This window comes from Eschrichtius robustus, chromosome 4 (assembly GCF_028021215.1).
Source record: "Eschrichtius robustus isolate mEscRob2 chromosome 4, mEscRob2.pri, whole genome shotgun sequence".
Taxonomy (NCBI): domain Eukaryota; kingdom Metazoa; phylum Chordata; class Mammalia; order Artiodactyla; family Eschrichtiidae; genus Eschrichtius; species Eschrichtius robustus.
In genome coordinates, this window is record NC_090827.1 from 135,255,520 (window position 1) to 135,279,306 (window position 23,787).

The window sequence follows — 23,787 nt, forward strand, 5'->3', positions numbered from 1 at the left end:
ATATCAAATTTAAGATGCCCATGATATTCTGAGGATCAAGGAGCACACACACATGCGCACAATTTATTGGATTACTGCAATTTCAGAGGCAGGAAACCTGACATGGTGAGATACAGTATGTTTTTGGGGGTGGGGGGAGAATATTAAGTCCTTATAGAAACTTTAGGAAGATACTAAGGCTAGATCTTTTTGTTTTTCTACCTTCCTTTGAAAGGTTTTATATCTCATTTCTTTCTTTGTGAAACGTTTCCAAAATTCATTTGCTCAGTATGTACTTAAAAGAAGTTAACTTAAAACAACTAGCAGTTGTTTTTACTGCAAGCACGTTCATGGATGTTCTATTGGTTCAAGGATAAAATTAAAACAAGATATCCTCTGTAAAGCAAATATATTTATTATGCACTTTCATATACATAGGGATTTTTGCTTAATATAATACAAGGAATAAAATAAAACTTTTACAATGTGAAATTCAATGTACATTTTAGGCTATTTACATACCCCAAACCAAGGGAAAAATGAAAAAAAGAAAAAGCATTTGTCTGAAACTACATTTGCTGAGAAGTGTAAGTGGAGGACGTTAAAGTAAAACAAACATTTGCATAGGCAAACAACATTGGAAAAAGTACTTACTCCTGTTTTTTTAATCAGTGAACTATTATTGGTGAGGATCCCAGTAGGCATGGGGGTGAGGGTGAAGGACATAACATAACTAGTTGTACTTTGCAGGACATACTGAGTTCTGGTCAATTTTCCTTCCAAAACCTTTCCTACAAACATGGAGATTTTATTTTTCATTGCTGTATTTTTTATCACTTCCTTTATTATCAACTCATGACTGTTAGGGAAGGAGCACACATGGAATGGTATAAAACTGTTATAAGCACATGGCATCATGGTTGTGTTGTGGCATCAGGTGATTTACAAAATTTAAACATTTTTTATTTTAAAAATAGCTATTTAGGAGTTTTATATTTGTGGGACTATTTTTACTCTCTTAATGAAGCAGAAGCTATTGTCGGTCATGGTATTAAATAAATCCCCACAGAAACAAACAAGCAAAGCAGGGCATCTTCAGCCCCCTTTTCATCCTTATTCTAACTGAAAGCCATTGCTGTTCTATTCCAAAACTTAATTAATATAAAAACATCCAGAGGAATATTTACTTTTGAAAACCGTATTTTTCCAACAGGTTCTCTTCCTACCAACTGTTTCAAGTGTATATAGTATGGATATGAAAACATTTAGCTCTTCAGAAAACATAAATCCCTTATGTAATGAGTCATATCTTTGCCCTTTGGCCACAAGGTGCATTTTTGTAAAAACAATAAAATTAAATAAATACAATTCCAATAATTCAAGGTTTACTAGAAAAACTGGCAGCTTTCAGGGTTCTCTTTCTAAAGAAAAATATACCTAATAAGAAATTGGAGCTTCATCTTCTAAAATTACGTCAATGTACTGTATTTGAGATATGAGTAAAGTTGGTTATAATAATAGGATGTGTTCATATTTATTAACAGAATCATTAACACTTTTAAGGCTACTTTGCAAGAGTCCTATTAAGTGTATTTAATCAATGTCCCATAGGGACAAAAATTCAATACTTGAAACATTCACATTCGAGTAATCAATATTGCCCTGTCACCTTAATATTAATTGAACTTATCTCCTATTCTTGATTATGACTTACTGATGACATAAACGCATGAGTTTTGCTGACTTTAAAAAACAGAAGCAAAAACAAAAGCCTTATAGGAAGATCAAGTGAAACATTTATCACAACCAATTATACATTTCTATTTCTGTGAACAATGTATCATGTATATGTCCTTCATATATGAAGATGACATTACTGACCTCAGTTACTAAGACATTTTCTAAAGATTTTTTCCAGTAGTAGCAATGGTTTTGTGCTGAATCTCCAAATTCTCTTCCCTTATTCCTCCTTATGCACATAGAAAGAACAGAATTTCCGGGTTTTGTAAGATCCCAGGGCTTTTTCAAAGATCAAACCTACAACCTTGGTTTCTAAACAATAAATTTTAATCTTTCCAGACATGCACACAACCCACTAAGCTAGCTCAACTGGTTTAGAGTCCACCCAGGAGGCTAAAGCTCTGGGTCACATGCTCATTTGAGTGGTCAACTTTGTTTTCCTTGGTTACAGACTTCACCCTTAACCCTGGCATCCATCATCCTGGAAGCGATTGTCCAAAGAGAAAAACAGGAAAGAGTATGTGGACAGAAAAGTGCAAATCCATCACTACCATTTATCAAATAGCGGTAAAAAAAAAAAAAAAATACACCTGTGCTATGGCCGATAGGTTAGTGGTGTCATCAGTGAAGGAAAACATGTGTTATATTCATGAAGAATATTCATCCAACTAATCACTAAAATTGATCCAATTGATTCTGAGTGGGGGCTATTTTGGTCATGCAGTGACTTACAAAATAGAAACAACTGAGAGAGAAGCTAGCATCACAATTTACAGTGATAGATATTTTATTTAACTGGATGGAAGAGAGAAGGGTAGTCAATGAATTGTTCAGGGATCAAAAATCTACCCTCAGATAGACAGGTGCATCTCCCTCTACACACATGCCACTGAGGCCTGGCTCTGTCCCTGAGAATTTTCATGCCTCAGGAATGATCATCTGTCTTCTTGAAGGTGGAATGACAAGTGAGTGGAAGGTGAAACTGCATCCCAGTGAATGAAGCAGAACTTTATTCTGCCTATAGTCTGTGTGTGTGTTTTCTTTTCTTTCTTTTTTCTTTTCTTTCGCTTTTTTCTTTTTTTTTTTTGACACCTTTAGCCAAAGATTAGGAGGATTCTACCGGGAAATCCAAATATAAACTACTTGGAGCAGATCCCTAAAATACTAGACATTTTAAAAAGCTTTCATGAAACTATTTTTTCACCTCGATGTGGCATTAAATAGAAACACATTTTTAACCAGTGCTGAAGGTGTAGTGAACGTAAAATAGTTGCATGATTTATTTTATTGAGTGACATTTTTAAGGATACAGGAAACAAGCCATACACTACAACAAGGCAAATACAACTGAAACAGTATGCTTAAGTTTTGTTTGCCACAGAAAGAAAAAAATAAATACAAAGAACACTGCCTTTTCATATATATTTGATCATGGCACATGCACATTTATCAAATCTTAACTTAAAATACTTTACTCAAAATCTTTTTCAGCTTTTATCAGGGAACTGCAGTATGTATCTGCATTTAAAAAAAAAAAAGTGCTTACGCTTGGGTAGTGAATACAAAGCACACAAAATGAGATTTTTTTAAGTACAGAGGGTTACACTGAGAAGGCAGCCTTACTATTTAGGCACATTACAGTATTTAAGGTAACTGTACTGCAGATATCACATTCTTCATTTTTTTTTTTTTTCAGCAAATCAACAGGCATTTTATGTTTTCATCCAGTAGCTGAAGAGTCACTCCAATCACAATGTCTTCTGTTTCACAGAATAGGAAACTAATGCAAAAGTTAAAAAAAAAATTAATTTCTATATTATACTTATTATCTAACTACATCGTTTTAAAACCCTACAAAAGAATATATACGTATATTTACTATGTAAAGCACAAAAGTAGACCTTTTAGAGATTCATTATTTAACGTATAAATCACTTTTAAAGATTCCACAAAGTGTTTACCTTAATTCATATGTTTTACTGTATAATATATATCTACACTTAACCTTTACAAAAGATAGAATGAGTTGGAGGGCTGTACCATCAGAACTAAATATTTTTAAAATAAATCACATTGGAGAATGTATCAACTACTTTTAGACAAATTATTGTTGAATGAGATTTGACTAGTCGTCTGCAGGTTCACAGTGAAGGGTGTTTATTATTAGAAGGTATAGGAAATGTATTTATAATAATGTTTTACCTAAAACATCCCTAAAACTATATCTCCAAAGACAAAAAAGCAAAAGAAAGATTTCAAGTTTGTTAAAGAAAAGAGTACAATTTTGTTAGAGGATGAAAAATGATTAAGCAAAGTGGGATAAATATACTTGTAGTATAAGTTAGCAAAAATTCCTAGTGAAATCTGAATTTATCTCGAATATGAGAAATGTATTTCCGAAAAAGTATCCATAATATAAAATTATGCATCTGTTTTCCCATTAACTTCCCCTATGTAATTACTGTAGCATCCACTGTAGTGAAAAGGAGGAAAAAAATGTTTTTATTTAATAAATATAACTTTATTTTGAGGTTTTAACATTTAATTCTTACGTCTAAATACACTGGGTCCTAAATACCCTCTTGCCAATACATCCATTTATCATCTTTCCACACCTATTCTTGATATGTGTAAATTTTACTTGCAAGATTCTTATGAGATTTGTCATAATAAAAATTACCTTTCCTGATTAAATCTTTTACTTCTTCCAGGGTGGAAAAAGGAAGGAAATTAACATTCACTAACTACCTACTAAGCACTATATACACTACCTTATTCAAACCCAAAAGGGAATATTACTGAAATAGCCCCTGCCTCTGTTACCATCAGAGAACTTTTAAGAGGGGAAATGACTGTATAGGAAGGAATTCTTAATCTGAGATCCATAAATAGCATATTCATTCACCCACTCATTCATTCATTCACTTACTCAACACATTTCTACTGAGAAACTACTATAGGTCCAAGCAGTATTCCAAGTACCTGGAATACAGTGGTGAACAAAAGAGATAAAAATCCCTGCTCTCACAAAGCTTACATTTCAGTAGAGAGGAGACAAATAATAAACATAATAATAAATAAAATATATAAAGCATGTTAAATAGTAAGTACTGTGTCTAATGTAAAGCAGGAAAGGGGGAAAGGGAGTGCTGGAGGTGGGAGAATTCAAATTCCAAAGAGTGATGAGGGAGGTTCTTGCTGAGAAGACGACAGGAATAGTGATGAGGTGGGGGAACTGGCCGTGTGGATTAGGGAAGAGTATTCTAAGTAGAGGGAACTACACTTTGGACATTTATTCTTTATGTTGATGAAATGTTACCTTTTATAATGGTGTTTCCTTTTTATAGTTGAAGCTTGGGTCAGAACCCTCAATCTGAAGCTTCAGGGCTTGTTTAAGGCTTAATTCCGTCTCCGAGGAAGGATATCCTTCCAGCACTTCCTGATGCCCTCTATCCTGTACTGTTCGTGGGACTGAAACCCTACCAAGAAAAACCTGGTTGCTCTGAAGATGATAATTTGGATTTGTCATTATTCCGTTTCTCTTCTTCTGTTCCCCACTTTGTTGGTGAATAAGAAACTGCTGTTGCGATCGACCGATTTCTTGCTGAGCTGAAGGTATAATTTTGCACTGCGATTCTGCTGGCATCTGTTTAGATGGTGCACTAGTCCCAGATTTGGCTGTAGGTCCTCTTTTATCAAACTGAGTCATTTCATATTCTAGAACCTTTGGCTGTGAAGAATTATTTTGTTTAGCTTTTTTCCCAGCTGACCCAGATTTGCTGGCATTTTCTGATTTCCCCCCTTTATTTGTTTTAGTTGACTTCAAACTGGGCTTTACTTGACTCCACTCAAACTCACTGCTCGGTGAATGATGGCTCTGTCCCAAGGACTGTGTTGTGGAAGACGGGGAAACAATTGACTGTCGACTTCTACTGCGCGGCAACGAATGCTGCTGAATTTGTTCTGTAAATGACAAGCTGTGAAAGCTGTCAATTGGCACTGTTTGGGCCGTTGCTGTAGATGAAGTAGTTCTCAAAGATGAATTTTTTGAGCTTTTCAGGGAATTATTTGACAATGACGACTTCTGCCGATCAACTGTCGAGTCTGGCGATTCTGAAGGAGAACTGAATGCGTGAGCTGGCCCATTCGGTAACCCGCGCAGCGAAGGCTGCACGTCCCCTCCACCAGTACTGCCAGAGCTATTTGATTTAATTGTTAATGACTGCATTTTTGAAGACACTGACTGTAGAGGCTTTTGCTCCATTGTGTGGACAGGGGATGGAGAACAGCCATTCAAACTGGATGCACCATATTTTTCTAATAATTTAATTATTTGAGAATGTCCATTTTTGGCTGCAACACGCATAGCAGTGCGTCCAAATTGATCAGCATGGTTTGGATCAGCACCGTGCTCTAATAAAACCTGCACAACATCAATGTGCCCTTCCTGGGCCGCAATGCAGAGCGCAGTTGCACCTTGATTACAGGTATGGTCCACCATGGCGCCATGCTCGATCAGAAGCTGCACCACTTTTACATGGCCCTGCCAGGCTGCAGACTGCAGAGCAGAGCGCTTTTCATTGTCTGCAGCGTTGACGTCAGCATGGTAGGTGATCAGAACCTGCACCATTTCCAAATGGCCTTGCCAGCAGGAAACATGAAGTGCTGTCCTTCCTTCAGCATCACTTGCTTCTACATTTGCACCATTTTCTAAAAAATATTCAGCCATTGTAAGTTGGTTTTCTAAGGCCAAAATATAAAGTGTAGGCCTACCATCAGCATCTTTGTAGTTCACATCAGCTCCATGGCTAAAAAGTAATTCAACAATGTCCCTGTGTCCTTCTAATGCAGCAACCCGCAGTGCATTTCTTCCATCATAACCTCTGTGATCAATGTTGGATTTGTTTTCCAATAATACTTGAACACAATCATAATGACCCTCTTGCGAAGCTAATATGAAAGGTATCCGCCCATCATTATCGATTTCATTTGTTCTAGCACCTTGTTCAATAAGTGCTTCACATATTAATCTGTGACCTTCAAAAGCTGCCATGTGCAAAGGTGTCCATCCAGCATCATCCCTGTGATTTTCATCTAACCCCCTATCCAGTAGAGTACGTACTACTTCAACATTTCCTTGGGCTGAAGCTATGCTGAGGACTGTCCTCCCTTCACTGTCAATGCTGTCCACAGCTGCACCCCAAAACAGAAGTGTGTTTACAACCGAAGCATGACCCATAGAAGCTGCTGCTAACAGGGGTGTACGACCATTGTTATCTGTGTGGTCGACATCTGCTCCCCCCTCTAGAAGCAAGTCAACCACATCAACGTGTCCTTCATAGGCAGCCACCAGCAGTGGAGTCATGCCATCTTTATCACAATGATCCACTTCAGCACCTCGATCGATTAAAAGGCTAACAACCGATGCATGTCCTTTACTTGCAGGAACACAAAGTGCAGCCACAGAGAGTGCAGTCCTGCCATCGACATCCTCGTGATTCACTTCTGCTCCGTGGTCCAGTAGGTGTTCCACAATCTCTCTATGTCCCATGTAGGCTGCTGCTATCAAAGCAGTTCGACCTTCATTATCAGCTTTGTTGACTTCAGCACCATGTTGTAGCAAGTTCAGTACAATATCCTCATGTCCTCCCCAGGCTGCTGCTCTCAAAGCTGTTCGGCTATCAGCATCTGCACAATCCACTTTGACGCCAGCATAAAGTAGTGCAGAAACGACCTCAGTATGACCACCCCAAGCAGCAGATCTTAATGCTGTCCAGCCATCCTGATCAGTATGATTAATATTTGCTCCACAACCAATCAAACAATTAACCACCTTGGTATGTCCTTGTCTAGCAGCTAGGGTAAGTGGTGTGTGCCCATGAGCATCTTCTATCTCTAAATCTGCTCCCCTAGAGACGAGTAAATTCACTACATCAAGGTTGCCACTGTAAGCAGCATTAGCCAGTAATGTTCTCCCATTTGAATCACACTGATTTACTGATGCTCCATTATCTAATAATGTCCGAATGGAATCCTCTCTTTCTAAGGCTTGTCGGACTATGCATGACGTGCGATCATCTTCACTGCTGACGTGAGCACCAGCTTTCACCAACAGCTGTAGCACTTCTTGCTCCTTGGGTATTAGTGTAGACAGGGAGTCTCTGACAGGTGTACCATTCCATATCATCCACAGAGCTAACTCAGCTGTCTCTAACTGTAAGTTTGAATTAATTAAGTGCAACGCAAATTCTTGTGCTTCCAATGGTGTTAAATTCTTGGCTTGACAGGTATAACTCATAGCCAACATTCGGTGTCCTTCTGCTGCATTGCATAAATACTTCTGAGTGCAGTGTTTCACATCCAGAAGCCACTCTGCAAAACTATAGTGAAACAGTATTTTAGTATCTCCTAGTCCATCAACAAGAAGTTTGGAGAGGACATCTAACTTGCGCTGAAAGTCTTCCAAGCTTAATGACATACTTTTGGTCCATACTGCATGATATAATTCCGTTATGGTCAGAGGTCGGCAGGCTGCAAGAATCACATTCAAAATAGGCTGAACCTTTGCAAACTGTTTTCTTACGAAAAGTCTCTGACAGAGCCAGAGATACAGACCATTTAGAGTTCCTGGGATGTCACGAATCTCTCTTAACATAATAAAATTTTCTACAACTCCATCGAGAACTCGTTCTAGATAAAGAAAGCATCCGCTGCTCTTAATGTGCAGTTGATTTAACATCTCTGCAGTTTCTTTTGTGAGGTGTTGTCGCAAAGCTTCTTCTTGATCTAAGCGATGAAGAATGTACTGCTGAACGTCCTTAACAATATATGCCTTCCGAAGGTCATCTAAACTTATTTTTCGAAAACCTAAGGACAAAAAAGTAGATGTCAATTGAAAATGATTATCAAAGTTGCCATATATTCAAAGAGAATGTCTTCAACATGTGACAAACTGAGAAGCAAATAAATCAATAATAAGTCAATTAACACTAATAAACCAGTCAATAGATATCTAGAAGTATATGAATCAGTTTTCTTTTCCTTCTGGAAAAACACACTGATGGCAGATAAGTGATTTCATTTTCCTATCCACAAATGGAACTATTTCTTATTCGTTTAGTGGCTACAGTGCTCCTCTCAACTTCCATGATAAGAGATACTAAACTGAGCATTAGACATCTTACATGCATAGCCAAGCACATCGGGAAGATTTTCTGATTCCCCCAAATGATTAGGAAAAAAAGTTGCAGGAGACATAAATAAGGTTTGTTTGTTTTTGTAAGCTGATCTTTTCCATGTGAAAAATTTACATATTTCTATCCACATAACTGAAGGTACACTAGTCTTAATTATGGAATTGAATATTTGCATATAGTTAGAATATCACCTGTCACTGCCTTTAAATTACATTATTTTACATGTTACCAAGTTAAAATAATTAAATCTTAGATTGTCAATAAACAGCTTGAATCTGAAGATGCAACTTGGTCAAATTATGCTAACAAAATTTCAGCACTGTGATAATACAGCAACTTAATAAACTTCAAACCAACCTAAAACCATACTAGTTACAGCTATTCAAAACTCACTTTAAGTTCTTTAAAGGAAACCATAATATCATCTTCCGAAGGGAGATGATATCCTGTTTTATAGACATGGATAGACTAGACAACTGTGTAATTCATCTTCCAGAAGAAAAAACTGCTAAGTGAATGAACTCTCTTAAGAGGAATAAATCTAGAAACTCAGCAAAGATTAGTGATGGTCAATTAATACTGAGTAAAATACTCTTACTCAATTGAATAAAACAAATGTATATATCACCTACTATACGCCGGGTACTATGTGAGGAGATGAGACTTTCACTTTGTGGTTAGAAGTCAGTGAGGACCAAGGCAGATCCGCATTCTGAAAGACTATTCTAACATCACTAAAGACGAACAGGTGGAGTCAACACTAGAGGCAAAACCTCTTACAGAGGCTGTGATAAAGTCTACATAAGAATCACTAGGACTTCTCTGGTGGCGCAGTGGTTAAGAATCAGCCTGCCAATGCAGGGGACACGGGTTTGAGCCCTGGTCCAGGAAGATCCCACATGCCGTGGAGCAACTAAGCCCGTGCACCACAACTACTGAGCCTGCGCTCTAGAGCCCATGTGCCACAAATACTGAAGCCCGCGCGCCTAGAGCCTGTGCTCCGCAACAAGAGAAGCCACCGCAATGAGAAGCCCGCGCACCGCAACAAAGAGTAGCCCCCTCTCACCACAACTAGAGAAAGCCCGTGTGCAGCAACGAAGACCCAATGCAGACAAAAAATAAATAAATAAATTAATTAATTAATTAATTTTTTAAAAAAGGGGTGGTGGTGGTGAGATGAATTGGGAGATTGGGACTGACATATATACACTAACATGTATAAAATAGATAACTAATAAGAGCCTGCTGTATAAAAAAATAATAATAAAATAAAATTCAAAAAACAAAAAAGAATCACTGAAAACCTCAACAACCAAAGCAGTAGCAGCAACAGATAAAAATAAAAGTTGGATCTGGAAATTACTAGTAAGAGCTAGATTACGCAGAGCTTAGTAAGTGTGGAGAAGGAAAGAGAACAGGAGTCAAAGTTGACATTCATTTGTGGTGTGGCCAAAAGCATGGAAAAAGAGACCACTAAAGGACAAGTAACAGGTTTGGAGAGAAAGTTGATAAATTCAGTTTTGTGACACTAATCTTGAATTACTTAGATGAAATGGACAAATTTACTGAAAAATACAACCTACCAAGAATGACACATGAAGAAATAACACATTTGCATACCTCTAAATCTATATAAAATGGAATCTGTAATTATATATATTTACATACATTCAATTGATTGATTAAACATATAACTGATTAGTCTCAACAGAATTAATTTCAAATGATAAATTTTAATTACGAAAAAAGACACTCCTGATCTGAAGAATTTAAAACATGCCTAGAAGTGTATAACATTCTACATTTATCAGTGATATGAGATAACTTGCCTCCAAACCTTTTTTGTGTGTTCATTTGCTTTTGACTTTATAAGTTCATTAAAACAATTTAAGCTGGAAAACACCTGGCATGTTGCTAATAAAAAGGATTTTAAAAAATGATAACTACCACCTTAGGTTGTACAGTGTTTTAAAGTTTCCGAAGTGATCTTGTAGATAATGATTGGCATGAAAGATCATATTGCCTATTATGAATAAATATCTGTAATTTAAACCTATGTAACTAAGATAGCATGATTGAAACTTGAGGTAATTAAGACAGAATCTAGGCTAACCCTCCACAGTAACAGGTTTGGTTCTTGGTTTGGTTCTGAAAGAAATATAAGAGATCAACATTTATTGAGAGTCAATTATTTTTAAAGCAGCACTTCCAGTACTTATCATACATAACACTTCTTATGTCAAGCCTGTGAGATAAGTTGCACCTGCCAATTCTAATTTGGAATGCATACATCTCAATTCAAAATCCATATATTTCATTAAAACATCAGTAGAAAGCAGAAACATGTAGGACATAATATAAGGAATGCTGAAAAAAATTTTTAATAAGTGAAAAAAATGCTATGTTCATGGACAGAATGAAAGCATATTTTAAATGTCAAACTTTTCCTAAATTTTAACTAAATGTAATAATTTTTTGTTTACATCATTGGTAGTTATAATTTTTAAAAAGCTGTTCAAGTCAATCTAGTGGAATAAAAGTTAAAACACATATTTTAGAATAATATTGATGGCAAAGATGACTGGGAAGTAACTGTACAAGAAAATTTAAAAAAAATTTTTTAATTAATTAATTAATTTATTTATTTTTGGCTGCGTTGGGTCTTTGTTTCTGTGCGAGGGCTTTCTCTAGTTGTGGCAAGTGGGGGCCACTCTTCATTGCGGTGCGCGGGCCTCTCACTATCGCGGCCTTCTCTTGTTGCAGAGCACAGGCTCCAGACGCGCAGGCTCAGTAGTTGTGGCTCATAGGCCTAGTTGCTCCGCGGCATGTGGGCTCTTCCCAGACCAGGGCTCGAACCCGTGCCCCCCGCATTGGCAGGCAGATTCTCAACCACTGCGCCACCAGGGAAGCCCAGAAAATTTAAAATATTAAACCAATGTGACAGTTGCATAAAAATGCCAACAGACAGTTTAGAAGAGCAGACAGATGGTTTAGAAATACATCAATAACACACACACACATATATGCACATAGGCCTACACTTAAGGTAAAAGAAGCACTGACAACTAGTGGTACAGGGAGTTAATAAACAGTGCTGAGAAGATCTGTGATTTGATAAAGTATCCAGGTTAGAGTCTTATTTCACACCATTCGGTAGAATATATAAGAATAAAAATCACTAAATGTAAAAATAAGAATATACAATAGTAAAGGACAATACATTAGAGTGAATATAATGGACTTCAAAAGAATTACTACAGTTTTAAGAAGCTGAAGAAAATAGTTGCAAAGAATAAAAAAATATGAAATAAAAGCCCTCTTAATAATCAATAAGAATATCACTAACTTCCTGGAGGAAACATAGGTAAAGGTGAGAAAGTAATAATTCAAAGGAAAAAAAAGAGACAAATTGATAAATTAAGCATAAGGGGGAAGGATTCAGTAGTAAATAAGAAGTATAAATAAAAATGAGATACTATTTTTCACACACTAAATCTGCAAATATGAAAATATAATTCAATACTGGTGGAAGTTCCGAGAAACCAACACTCTCAGGTAGAAATATGTAACATATATCTTTTGAAAGCAACTTGAAAATATCTATTCATAACTTTAGTAATATTCTTCAACGTTTACTCCCAAATTCCAAACCTATCATCAATGGAGATGTGATCTGATGCTTATTACAGCTCAGCATTTTTAATAATCAACAACATTTGAGAAGAAGGAGTATGGTAAGAGAACAAGACCATATTCAGTTCCTCCTTACTCCTTCTTGGTTCACTGCTTTTTCCACCAAGACATAGTTCAAAGAAACACAAATTCATTTATTTGCTTTGTTCCAAGCTCTGATCTAGATGTTGAGGAGATACAGTGGTGGACAAGACAAGCAAATTTCCTGTTCTTATGGAGGCTGTATCTTAGTGGAGGAGACACCCAAGTAAGAAAACAAATGTAAAATGTAAACAGTTTTAAACAGTAATAAGACATAGGAAGAAAAGTGTGTGACTAAGTAGTTGAGGTGGCAAAAATAGAAATTGGATAGAAAAATACAGAGAAGCCTGCAGGAGACTGGTATTTGAGAAGAGATAGAAATGTTAAGACAGTAAGAAGTTCAGGAGAAGGTCATTCCAGTCAGAGGGAACATCAAGCACAAGCCCCTAAAGCAGAAAATGCAGATCTGAAAATAACAAATGTGAACTGACGAAAACATAGAGAAAAAGGGAAATCTCATGTGTTGCTGGCAGGAGCATAAATTATTTCAAGCACACTAGATAGCAATTTGGCAAAATTAACTAAAGCTCAAAATGTACACACTCTATCCTCTAGTAATTCTGTCTAGGTTTGTAATGTAAACCTTTAGCACACGCGCACAAGATGTGTTCGAGTACGTTCATGAAGCATTTTTTGTAATATGAAAAACTGAAATAATTAAATGTCCATGAATAGGATAATGGAAAAACTGGAGATTTATTCATGGGAAAGAATAATATACAGCAGTTAAAACCAATGAACTGGGTTTATGAGTAGTAATAGGAATAGGGCTCAAAAATAATGCTATAAAACAAAAGGATATAGTGATAATAATAATAATAGCAGCAATACACTTATGAAGCACTTATTATGTACTAGGCATTGTTCTAAGTGCTTCACATGTAATTTGTCGTTTAGACTCACAAAAACTCTGTGGGGAAAGTAACAGGAATGTGTAATCCTCATTTTATAGATAAGGGCACTGAGGCACAGGTCATATTGGTAAGCTGCATAAGGTCACATAGCCAGTAAATGGGAATAGCTAGGATGGTGTATGCAGTGTTTCATTTATGTGAACTATAAAAATATACAGAATACAAATATGAGTTGAAAGGACAGAAAATAAACTAATAATACTGGTTGTCTCAAATGAAGAAGGGAAAGAAATGGGATGACATAGACCAAAAGGGGCTTTAACTTTATCTGGACCTGACATACTAAGAGCTACATTAAGTATTAGCTGTTATCCTGTTAATCCCCCAACTTTTATCAACTAGACTTTCAATAACAACAGAACAGAATAGTATAATGGAAATCAAATCAAAAGTGCTGTTATTAGTAGCAAGGGAATCTAAAAGAGGGAATAAATCTGGTTAAAGGAAACCATTTTAACAAATTAGTAGGGTTTCACCATTCTGTAAAATGTACAGAACTATTTACAAGTGATATGGCTAATTAACCAATAACTTAATTATCTCTCCAATTACACTATAAATCCTGTGAGTGGTCCTTGTTTTATGCTTTTATTTCCCATAGCACAAAGAAAAAAAGGGCTTTACATAATCTAATAGGAGTAACCACAACTTTATTGTGGTAGTAAAAAAAGAAAAAAAAGTAGAGTCGGGAAACCAGAAAAGTAAAGGAAAAAAACCTGATCAGGTACTTTTATACATTGTATAGATTGTTTTCTCACACATCAGAAAAGGGTTAAAAAATGGATCTACTTCAAGAGGTATCCTAAATGGCTGTTGACTCTGTCTCTCCTCTTAAACCAGGAAAAACGTCTTAGAGAAACTGCCACTGATTTTTAAATAGGCATATTCACTACTCTCCGTCTAGTTAGAAGAAATATCATAAGCTGATCAGGACACATCAGCATAAAAAATGCAGCCCTACAGATATAAAGCAGCTAATATGGCATGAAATACTCGTAACCTTTACTAAAGATGTTAGATAAGGAATCTTGAAAAAAACAAAAGGTACTATTAAATGATCTTAAAATATTCTATGGCTTGTTTTTAATACAACCTTTAAAAAGTACAGTTGAAAACAGCTGATAGAACAGATAGAACAGCTGACAGAATAGCAGAAGCAATGACCAGATTTTCAACTGAGTACTCTCCTCTAAGAAAGAAACACATGTATTTTTTTTTTAAATCCTAATGTGATTTTTTTTTTAGTTTTATTTATTTATTTATTTATTTATTTATTTATTTATTTATTTATTTATTTATGGCTGTGTTGGGTCTTCGTTTCTGTGCGAGGGCTTTCTCTAGTTGTGGCGAGCGGGGGCCACTCTTTATCGCGGTGCACAGGCCTCTCACTATCGCGGCCCCTCTTGTTGCGGAGCACAGGCTCCAGACGCGCAGGCTCAGCAATTGTGGCTCACGGGCCTAGTTGCTCCACGGCATGTGGGATCCTCCCAGACCAGGGCTCGAACTCGTGTCCCCTGCACTGACAGGCGGATTCTCAACCACTGCGCCCCCAGGGAAGCCCCACACGTATTATTTAGTTCATCAATGAAAAACATTTGAAGACGGCAGGAATTACGCTTACCAGTAAACATTTTAGTAACAGCTTTGCTCTGTTTTCGGGCAGAACAGAGAAGTAATAGCCATGGTGGAAAGAACTCGTGGTGACCAGCTAAAAGCTCTGCCACAGTCCCAGATAAGCTGGTAGATGTCTGTTCACCTTCGGTAACATTACACCCTTCATCCACAGAATCCACAAGCAGATAGAGGCTTTGCTGGGGAGGCTTCATTCCCAAAAGAGGGAGCAGGACACACCTGTAAAACACATCCATATGAGCATTTTGAATGTTATTGGCTATGATATTAAGGTTTATTATCCAAACACTAGAATTACAGGTTATAAATATTGTTTTAAGAAAAAAATTAATGTTTTAGAATAAAACTATTGTACAAGTTTCAATTCCTTACTTTAATGAGAATACTGTTCCTAAATAGTTCACATTTCCAATAACAACATTTTCCACAATAAAGTGTGTGTGTGTGTGTATTATTGATTCAGTATTCTTAAGAAGGGCAGTAGGAACCTGAAACAAGATTTCACTATTCCTTTCCTGAAATTTTTATCAATAATAAAAGCTTGAATTGTTTATAACGAAGCTAAAATGTATTGAAAGGAAAAAGAAACTGGGGATCACTTCAGTAATAGAAAAGATATCAAGAGTTCTCTAGAATTTAGAAGATTTTATCATCATGTCTCTCACAAAATGACTGCACTTCATCTAGTTTGTCATAAACAAGTTGTATTTTAAAAGACTTTTCAAAGATAAACTACAGTCTAGATTCCATTTGATGTATGTTCAAATTTCAATGTAAAGAATAAATTATTAGGTTTAATCCCACTGCAGAACACATTTCCTACTCAGATAATTTATACTGAAGTTGAATGCAACTTTTTCATAACTGAAACAATACTCATTCATTTTCAACAAACATTTACATGAGCATTCCATGTGCTGAATGAGGTACTGAAAGACACAACGGTGAAGAGGACAGAATCCATCTAATTATGAACACCAGAAATGTACAGATAATCCTTTCTACAACTCTCTTCTTAATCTTTCAATCCTGATAGCAACCAAGATCCAATGTATCACTAAGTCCTGTCAATACTTCTTTATAAAAGTCTTCAAACCCACCCTGGTCTGTATCATCACCCTACTCCAAACTGCTGTCGTCTCGTTCACCCAGGAACCACACTAATCTACATGCCTCCAGCCACTCCCTCCAGAGCTCCTACTGCAGCAGATCAAACTTTGCACAATGTTCCTCCAGCCATACTAGCTTTTTCCATGACTTTTACTAGATACAATTACACAAGGGCCTTTTGGTTTGCAGTCTCCTCTGCCTGGTCTGTGCTTCCCTTCTCTCTTCATGTGATTAACTCCTCCTTGGTCTTCAATGGTAAGCTTGAGAGTCACTTTCTCAAAACCGAGACCCTATAATGTGCTTTCACAACATCAAGTATTTCTCTTTCACAGCATTATCAAGTTTGTAATGTTAAACTTACTTAATGTCATTAATTCTTATTTCTCTCTTTAGAAATTAAGCATCAAAAGAACAGGGACTATGTCAATCTTGCTCATGAGTATAACCCCAGAACCTAGCATAGTGTTGTACCCATAGGAGATCCCACAGGAAGTAAAGACTTCACACTGTTGTAGCCTAGAATGGAAAACAAATAACTTCAATGTAGGCTGCTCAGTGCTACCAAAAAAAGCAGCAAAATTACTAACACAGTGGATAAGAAATGATCAACTCAAGGGAAGTAGATAAGAAAGGCAGAAAATGTCAGGGAAACGTTCAAACATTAGGTGCCCAGGATGAACTAAGTTTTGAAGGATCAATTAAAATTCTCCAGGAATAGTAATAAATTTGCAATAAATTTTACAATAAAGGGAAGGCAGGGCCATCCTGGCAGAAGGAATGTTATAAATTTAGGAAAATTTACTTTATTGTACCTTATGTATATAGTTCCTCTACTATGAGAACAAAGAAGATTGACGAAAAACCAGTGCTATATATTTACCTACACATATAGTACATATATACATATACAGTATATATATATTTCTATATATAGTACATATAAAGTATACTATCATAATATACTATAGTAATAGCCTATAATCAGTGCCACTTGAGAGAGACCATAACCTTAACCACTTTTTTTTTTAAATGTTATTAATTTTATTTATTTATTTATTTTTGGCTGCGTTGGGTCTCCGTTGCTACGCACGGGCTTTCTCTAGTTGCGGCAAGCGGGGGCTACTCTTCGTTGCAGTGTGTGTGCAGGCTTCTCATTTCAGTGGCTTCTCTTGTTGCAAAGCACAGGCTCTAGGTGTGCAGGCTTCAGTAGTTGCAGCACGTGGGCTCAGCAGTTGTGGCGCACAGGCTTAGTTGCTCCACGGCATGTGGGATCTTCCCGGACCAGGGCTCGAACCCGTGTCCCCAACATTGGCAGGTGGATTCTTAACCACTGCGCCACCAGGGAAGCCCTCACCTAACCTATTTTTGATCAGGATAGGGTAGGGGGAGAGGTCAGCAAAGTTAGGAGAGGAGCTTAGTCAGGAGAAAGTTCTAGAGTAAGGCAACAGACACAGGAAAAAAAAATCTAATTAAGGCAATAGGACATGGACAGGCTGGGGGAAGAGAAAGACCAGTGAACAACATACTGAAGAAAATTACTGAAAGAGTAAATGCTGGGCCTTACAAACTTTATTTTGAAATGTGAACTCTGACCTAAGGGTATTAAGGAGCCAGTGAAGTACTTTAAGCACGGAACTGATATGTTTATATCTGTGTTTAGAACGATAACTGGCTACAGTTGAAGGAAAACCTGAAACAGAGTAAGTCTAGAAGGAAAGAGTGCGATAGGAGGCCACTGCTCAGAATTTAAGGGGAAAAAAAAGAAAAAACAATCTCCATCCTGAACTACTGTTACCAAGGCCATCACTGCTAACTTTAATTCAGTGCTGTATTGCATTTAAGTACTTCACATTTGCATCAACTCACTTGATTCTCACATTAAGTCTTTAAGATGGGTACTACTGTAATACCCATTTCCAGATGAGGAAAACAAGGCACACGAGGAGAAGTCACTTATCCAAAGCTCAAGGAAGGGACTGAAGTTCAGGGTCTGGCTCTAGAACCTACACAAGGGTAGACCATTCAGCCTGGTTTGCCGAGGACTTTACCAGTTTTAAGCACCAAGTGCTGAGAACCAGCCATTCCTCCTCCCTGTCCATGCCCCCCATGCCCCACTCCTGGGCAAACCAGGATGGTCAGTCACCCCCTAGTCTACACTCTTATCCACGACGGTCTACTGTCTATCTAAAACCAATGTTATAAATAAGGTAGTAAGCAGCAGGGTCAGAATGAAGTGGACAGATCGTAGGGAAATTTGGTGGGTGAAATTGATAGGATTTGATGATTATTTCCATTCTTTTGCTTACTCCAGGTTGTGTGTTCTTCTTTTCCTAGTTCCGTATAATACAAACTGAAATCATTGTTTCATACTTCTAATATAATCCTTTAATGTCATGAATTTCCCTCAAGTATTCTCACTATCATCCAATTCAAAATAATTTCCCTTTGATTTCTTCTTTGAAACAGGTTACTGAGAAGTGAGTGGTATAGTTTTTAAATATTTGGGGACCTCCCAGGTATTTTATGTTCCTGTGTTACCATTATTTAAATTCAATTGTGATCAGATAACATACTTTGTATAACTTGCACACCTTTAAATTTATTAAGCGTTGTTCTATGGTCCAGAATGTCTAACTTAGTAAACGTGTGAGCATTTGAAAAGACTGTGTGTGCTATTGTTGGATGGACTATTCTATAAATGTCAATTAGGTCAAGTGGTGATAGTGTTGTTCAATTGTTCTATATACAACTGACCCTTGAGCAACTTGGGGGTTAGGGGCACCGAGCCCCTGTGCAGTTAAAAATCAGCATACTGCTTGGAGAGGGTGTGGAGAAAAGGGAACCCTCTTGCACTGTTGGTGGGAATCTAAATTGATACAGCCTCAATGGAGAACAGTATGGAGGTTCCTTAAAAAGCTAAAAATAGAATTAACATACGATCCAGCAATCCCACTACTGGGCATATACCCAGAGAAAACCATAATTCAAAAAGACACATGCACCCCAATGTTCATTGCAGCACTATTTACAATAGCCAGGACATGGAAGCAACCTAAATGCCCATCAACAGACGAATGGATAAAGAAGATGTGGTACATATATACAATGGAATATTACTCAGCCATAAAAAGGAATGAAATTGGGTCATTTGCAGAGACGTGGATGGATCTAGAGACTGTCATACAGAGTGAAGTAAGTCAGAAAGAGAAGAACAAATATCGTATATTAACGCATATATGTGGAACCTAGAAAAATGGTACAGATGAATTGGTTTGCAGGGCAGAAATAGAGACACAGATGTAGAGAACAAACATATGGACACCAAGGGGGGAAAGTGGCGGGGAGTGAGGGTGGTGGTGTGATGAACTGGACGATTGGGATTGATATATATACACTAATACGTATAAAATGGATAACTAATAAGAACCTGCTGTATAAAAAAATATATAATAAAATTAAAAAAAAAAAATCAGCATACTGCTATCTCTGCCTCAAAAACAAAGGAACCCAAGGGCAGTAAGCTAAAACAGTCAGGTATATATTTTTTCATTTTTTAAAAATTAAGCTATATGTCTCTTTATATGTATTTGTCTTAGGCAACATATAATTAGATCTTGCATTTTTATCTAATCAGACAAACTGCCATTTATATTAGGGTATTTACCATTTACATTTAATGTGATTATTCATATGATTCAGTTTAAATTTACTATATTCTTATACATACCATTTTAAAATATACAAGTATATCTGTAGGATATATTATTAGGATTAGAGTTGCTAGGTTAAGGGGCATATCTGGGTATATCTTCACAGATATTGTCAAAATACCCTCTAGAAATTATATAAATATACCCTCCCAACAGTTGCGTAAGAGTGCCTGTTTCCCTAGCCCCTCCATTATAGCAATTAACGTTATTTTCCACAGATATGCAGAAAATGGCATCATTATGCTTTTAATTGACATTTCCTTATCATGAGGTCAATCTTATTTACAAATGTCTAGGAGTTATATTTCTTTTTCTTTAAACTGTGTCTTCATATCCTTTATCCATATTCCAAAAGATTAATATTTCTCTTTTTTGGAGAGTATTAAGAAAATGATTTTGTTGCTAATATTTTCCATCATTTGTTACTTTTCTTTTGACTTTTTAAGTGGTTTTTTTTTTGAAATGTACAATTTCTCTGTTGTTTTACTTTTATATAACATATCAGTCTTTTTTCTTTTATGAATTCTGAGTTTTATATGTTTCATTTCTGAGGGGACTTCCCTACTCTAAAGGTTTAAAAAAACATTTCCTCATGTTTTCTTCAAAAGCTTTGAAAATTTTATTTTTTAATCACATTAGTTTTGACATAAGATGTGAACTAGGTTTCCAATTTTTTTTCCCCACATGGCTCCACAGTTATCCCCAAACTATTTACTAAATTATCTTTCTCTTATTGACTTGATTTGAAATATCTCTCTTTTCACAGAGTAAATCCCCATATATATTTTGGCTAAGTTTCATCTCATTCTGTTGTCTCACCATCTCTTTTCCAAGCATTTATATCTCTGCTTCATGCAACTGTTTAAGTCAGGCAATTGCTCATTAATTATGTTTTCATTTAAGACAATATGTTTGGCTACGGTTTTCTTTTTGTTCCATGGCAATATTTTTCTGGTGAGCATTTCTGGTGCTGTTTTTTTTTTTTTTTTTTTTTGGGGGGGGGAGGAAGAGTAAAATGTAGAGCTTTATTATGCCTTCAAACTTAAATTGTTATTCACTTAAAATAGACTGTTAAGATTTTTTTTTTTACTAGATCTTTATTAGAGTATAATTGCTTCACAATACTGTGTTAGTTTCTGATGCACAACAAAGCAAACCAGCCATGTGCATACACATGTCACCATATCCCCTCCCTCTTGAGTCTCCCTCCCATCCTCCCTATCCCACCCCTCTAGGTCATTGCAAAACACCAAGCCAATTTCCATGTACTACGCTGCTGCTTCCCACCAGCCAACTATTTTACATTCGGTAGTGTATATATGTTGATGCTACTCTCACTTCACCCCAGCTTCGCCCTCCCACCCCACGTCCTCAAGTCCATTCTCTATGTCTACCTCTTTATTCCTGCCCTGCAACTAGGTTCATCAGTACCATTTTTTTTTTAATTCCATATATATGTGTTAGCATATGGTATTTGTTTTTCTCTTTCTGACTTACTTCACTCTGTACGACAGACTCTAGGTTCATCCACCTCATTACAAATAACTCAATTTCATTTCTTTTTATGGCTGAGTAACATTCCATTGTATATATGTGCCTTCTTTATCCATTACCAAAACCAGAAAAAGATATCACAAAAAAAGAAAATTATAGACCAATATCACTGATGAACATAGATGCAAAAATCCTGAACAAAACACTAGCAAACAGAAGCCAACTGCACATTAAAAGGATCATACACCATGATCAAGTGGGATTTATCCCAGGGATGCAAGGATTCTTCAATATACGCAAATCAATCAATGTGATACACCATATTAACAAATTAAGGAATAAAAACCATATGATCATCTCAATAGATGCAGAAAAAGCTTTTGACACAATTCAACACCCATTTATGATAAAAACTCTCCAGAAAATGGGCAATAGAGGGAACTACCTCAACATAATAAAGGCCATATATGACAAACCCACAGCAAGCATCATACTCAATGGTGAAAAACCAAAAGCATTTCCACTAAGATCAGGAACAAGACAAGGATGTCCACTCTTGCCACTATTATTCAACATAGTTTTGGAAGTCCTAGTCTGATGCTGTTTTTAGATGCCTTCTCCCTACTGTTTTTGAGATATATTTTTACATATCTTGTGACAGCTCCTCAGTAAGATAACTTCTTTCTGGATCAGCAATTGCAGGTTAGTGTGTCCAGTGTCCAGGCTTCTAAGAATCTCCTTATGACTCAAGAGTTATGGGAATGAACAACTTCTTTGCGCTTCTACTTCTCCCCAACCAATTAAGATGAGAAGCTGTGGGGATGTACACAAGGAGGCCTTTCTCACCACAACCCCCTCGCCATTACCCCCAAATGTCTGACTCTTGCACATAGCTCATGTGGGTGACTCATTCTTCCCAGCCCTCTTTGTTCTTCCTTTCTGCTTAACTAGGTCCAGGGAAACTTCTAGCATAAGTCTATAACCTGTCTCCATGGTTCCAAATGAGGGTCTTTATGCTCTTGATGATGTTCAGGGTATACATTTATTTCAAAGAATAAATGTGTCAGTTTTGTCTGCATCTCAGTTTGATATTAACTTCCACATTTAACTTGAGGCTGGGGTTTAAAGGCCTCTCATAGTTTCACTTTCTTGCTATTAGACTATTTCCCAGGCCTTAGTCAGTCATGTTAAAACCAGAAGCCAAACTATGGCTTTAAAAATGTTGAGTAATTTTTTCTAGCCTTGACCTCACCTCTAAACTCCAAACTGTCTACTACCATCTCCATGTGGATGTCGTACAGGCATCTCAAATTTAACATGTTTAAAGAAGCATTCTCTCTCAATTTACCCCCCAAATAAGTTCCTCCCCATCCGTCTTCCCCATGTCAATTAGTGGTATCCCATCACCCCCCTAGTTTCTTAAGTCAAAATCCTAGGACGAATTCCTGAGTCCTCCCTTTTATTCCAGCCACGGTCCCCCCTTTCAGTCCTAACCCCAAGCTTTCCTCCAGTCAGGGCCTATGTACTTGGTACTCCCTCTGCCTAGAAAGCTCCCCCAGGCCGAACTTCTCTTCCTTCAGATTTCAACACAAAGTTTATCCCTGAAGAGGTCTTCCTTGGTCACCATGTCTTAAATGGCCTTCATCGTCTATTACTGTTCCTCTAACAACTCATCCTGTTTTCTTTGTAGTGTTGATCCCATCCTCAAAGTAATTTACTGCATTATCTTGTGTACTGCTTTCACTGTAAGGCTGGGGTGAAGCTCCTCCACTTCCATGCTGCCTCCCCCGGGATGGCGCCCGTCCTGTGCCCTGCTAGATTCCCAGCACTCAAAACCATTATTTGCACATCACAAACAGTAAAATTTGCTTCATGGATGAATGGTAATTAATAGGAAAACTGCTACTCTGAAACACTAGATAAAAAATTTTCTAGACTCAGAATTCCCATATTCAGTTCCCTTTCATTTATTCCAACAAAAGCACCATATGGGGATACCTACACCACCAAGTGACACACAGATCCATATCTCTACCAGATTACATTTTATCATTTTATAAATGACAATCCCATCAAAGTATACACACACAAAGCAAGAGTGCTTTAGAAGTCTAAAACAGATATTCCTGTTTGTCAATATGTATGTATATATTATCTTCAAAATGAGATAATGTAATAGTATTAGATTATCACATTCATACAAAGATAACCACCATCTTTAAAAACAGCAGTGAGCCA

General features: G+C 36.9%; 1 protein-coding gene across 5 annotated transcripts in view; it reads right to left on the reverse strand.

The window, feature by feature from the left end:
* Positions 1-482: 482 nt before the first annotated feature.
* ANKRD50 (ankyrin repeat domain containing 50) overlaps positions 483-23,787 on the reverse strand; it is a 44,113-nt gene continuing 20,808 nt past the window's right edge. For 3 of the 5 annotated variants that reach the window (XM_068543411.1, XM_068543409.1, XM_068543410.1), the window contains exons 3-5: positions 15,225-15,454; positions 5,039-8,586; positions 483-3,499 (exon numbers count right to left, since the gene is read on the reverse strand). In XM_068543411.1, coding sequence (XP_068399512.1) covers positions 5,042-8,586; positions 15,225-15,454 — 3,775 coding nt within the window. In that variant the 3' untranslated portion in view covers positions 483-3,499; positions 5,039-5,041. Of the gene's footprint in view, positions 3,500-4,236; positions 8,587-15,224; positions 15,455-23,787 lie in introns of those variants that run through there. The other 2 variants (XM_068543413.1, XM_068543412.1) reach the window with 2 other exon arrangements.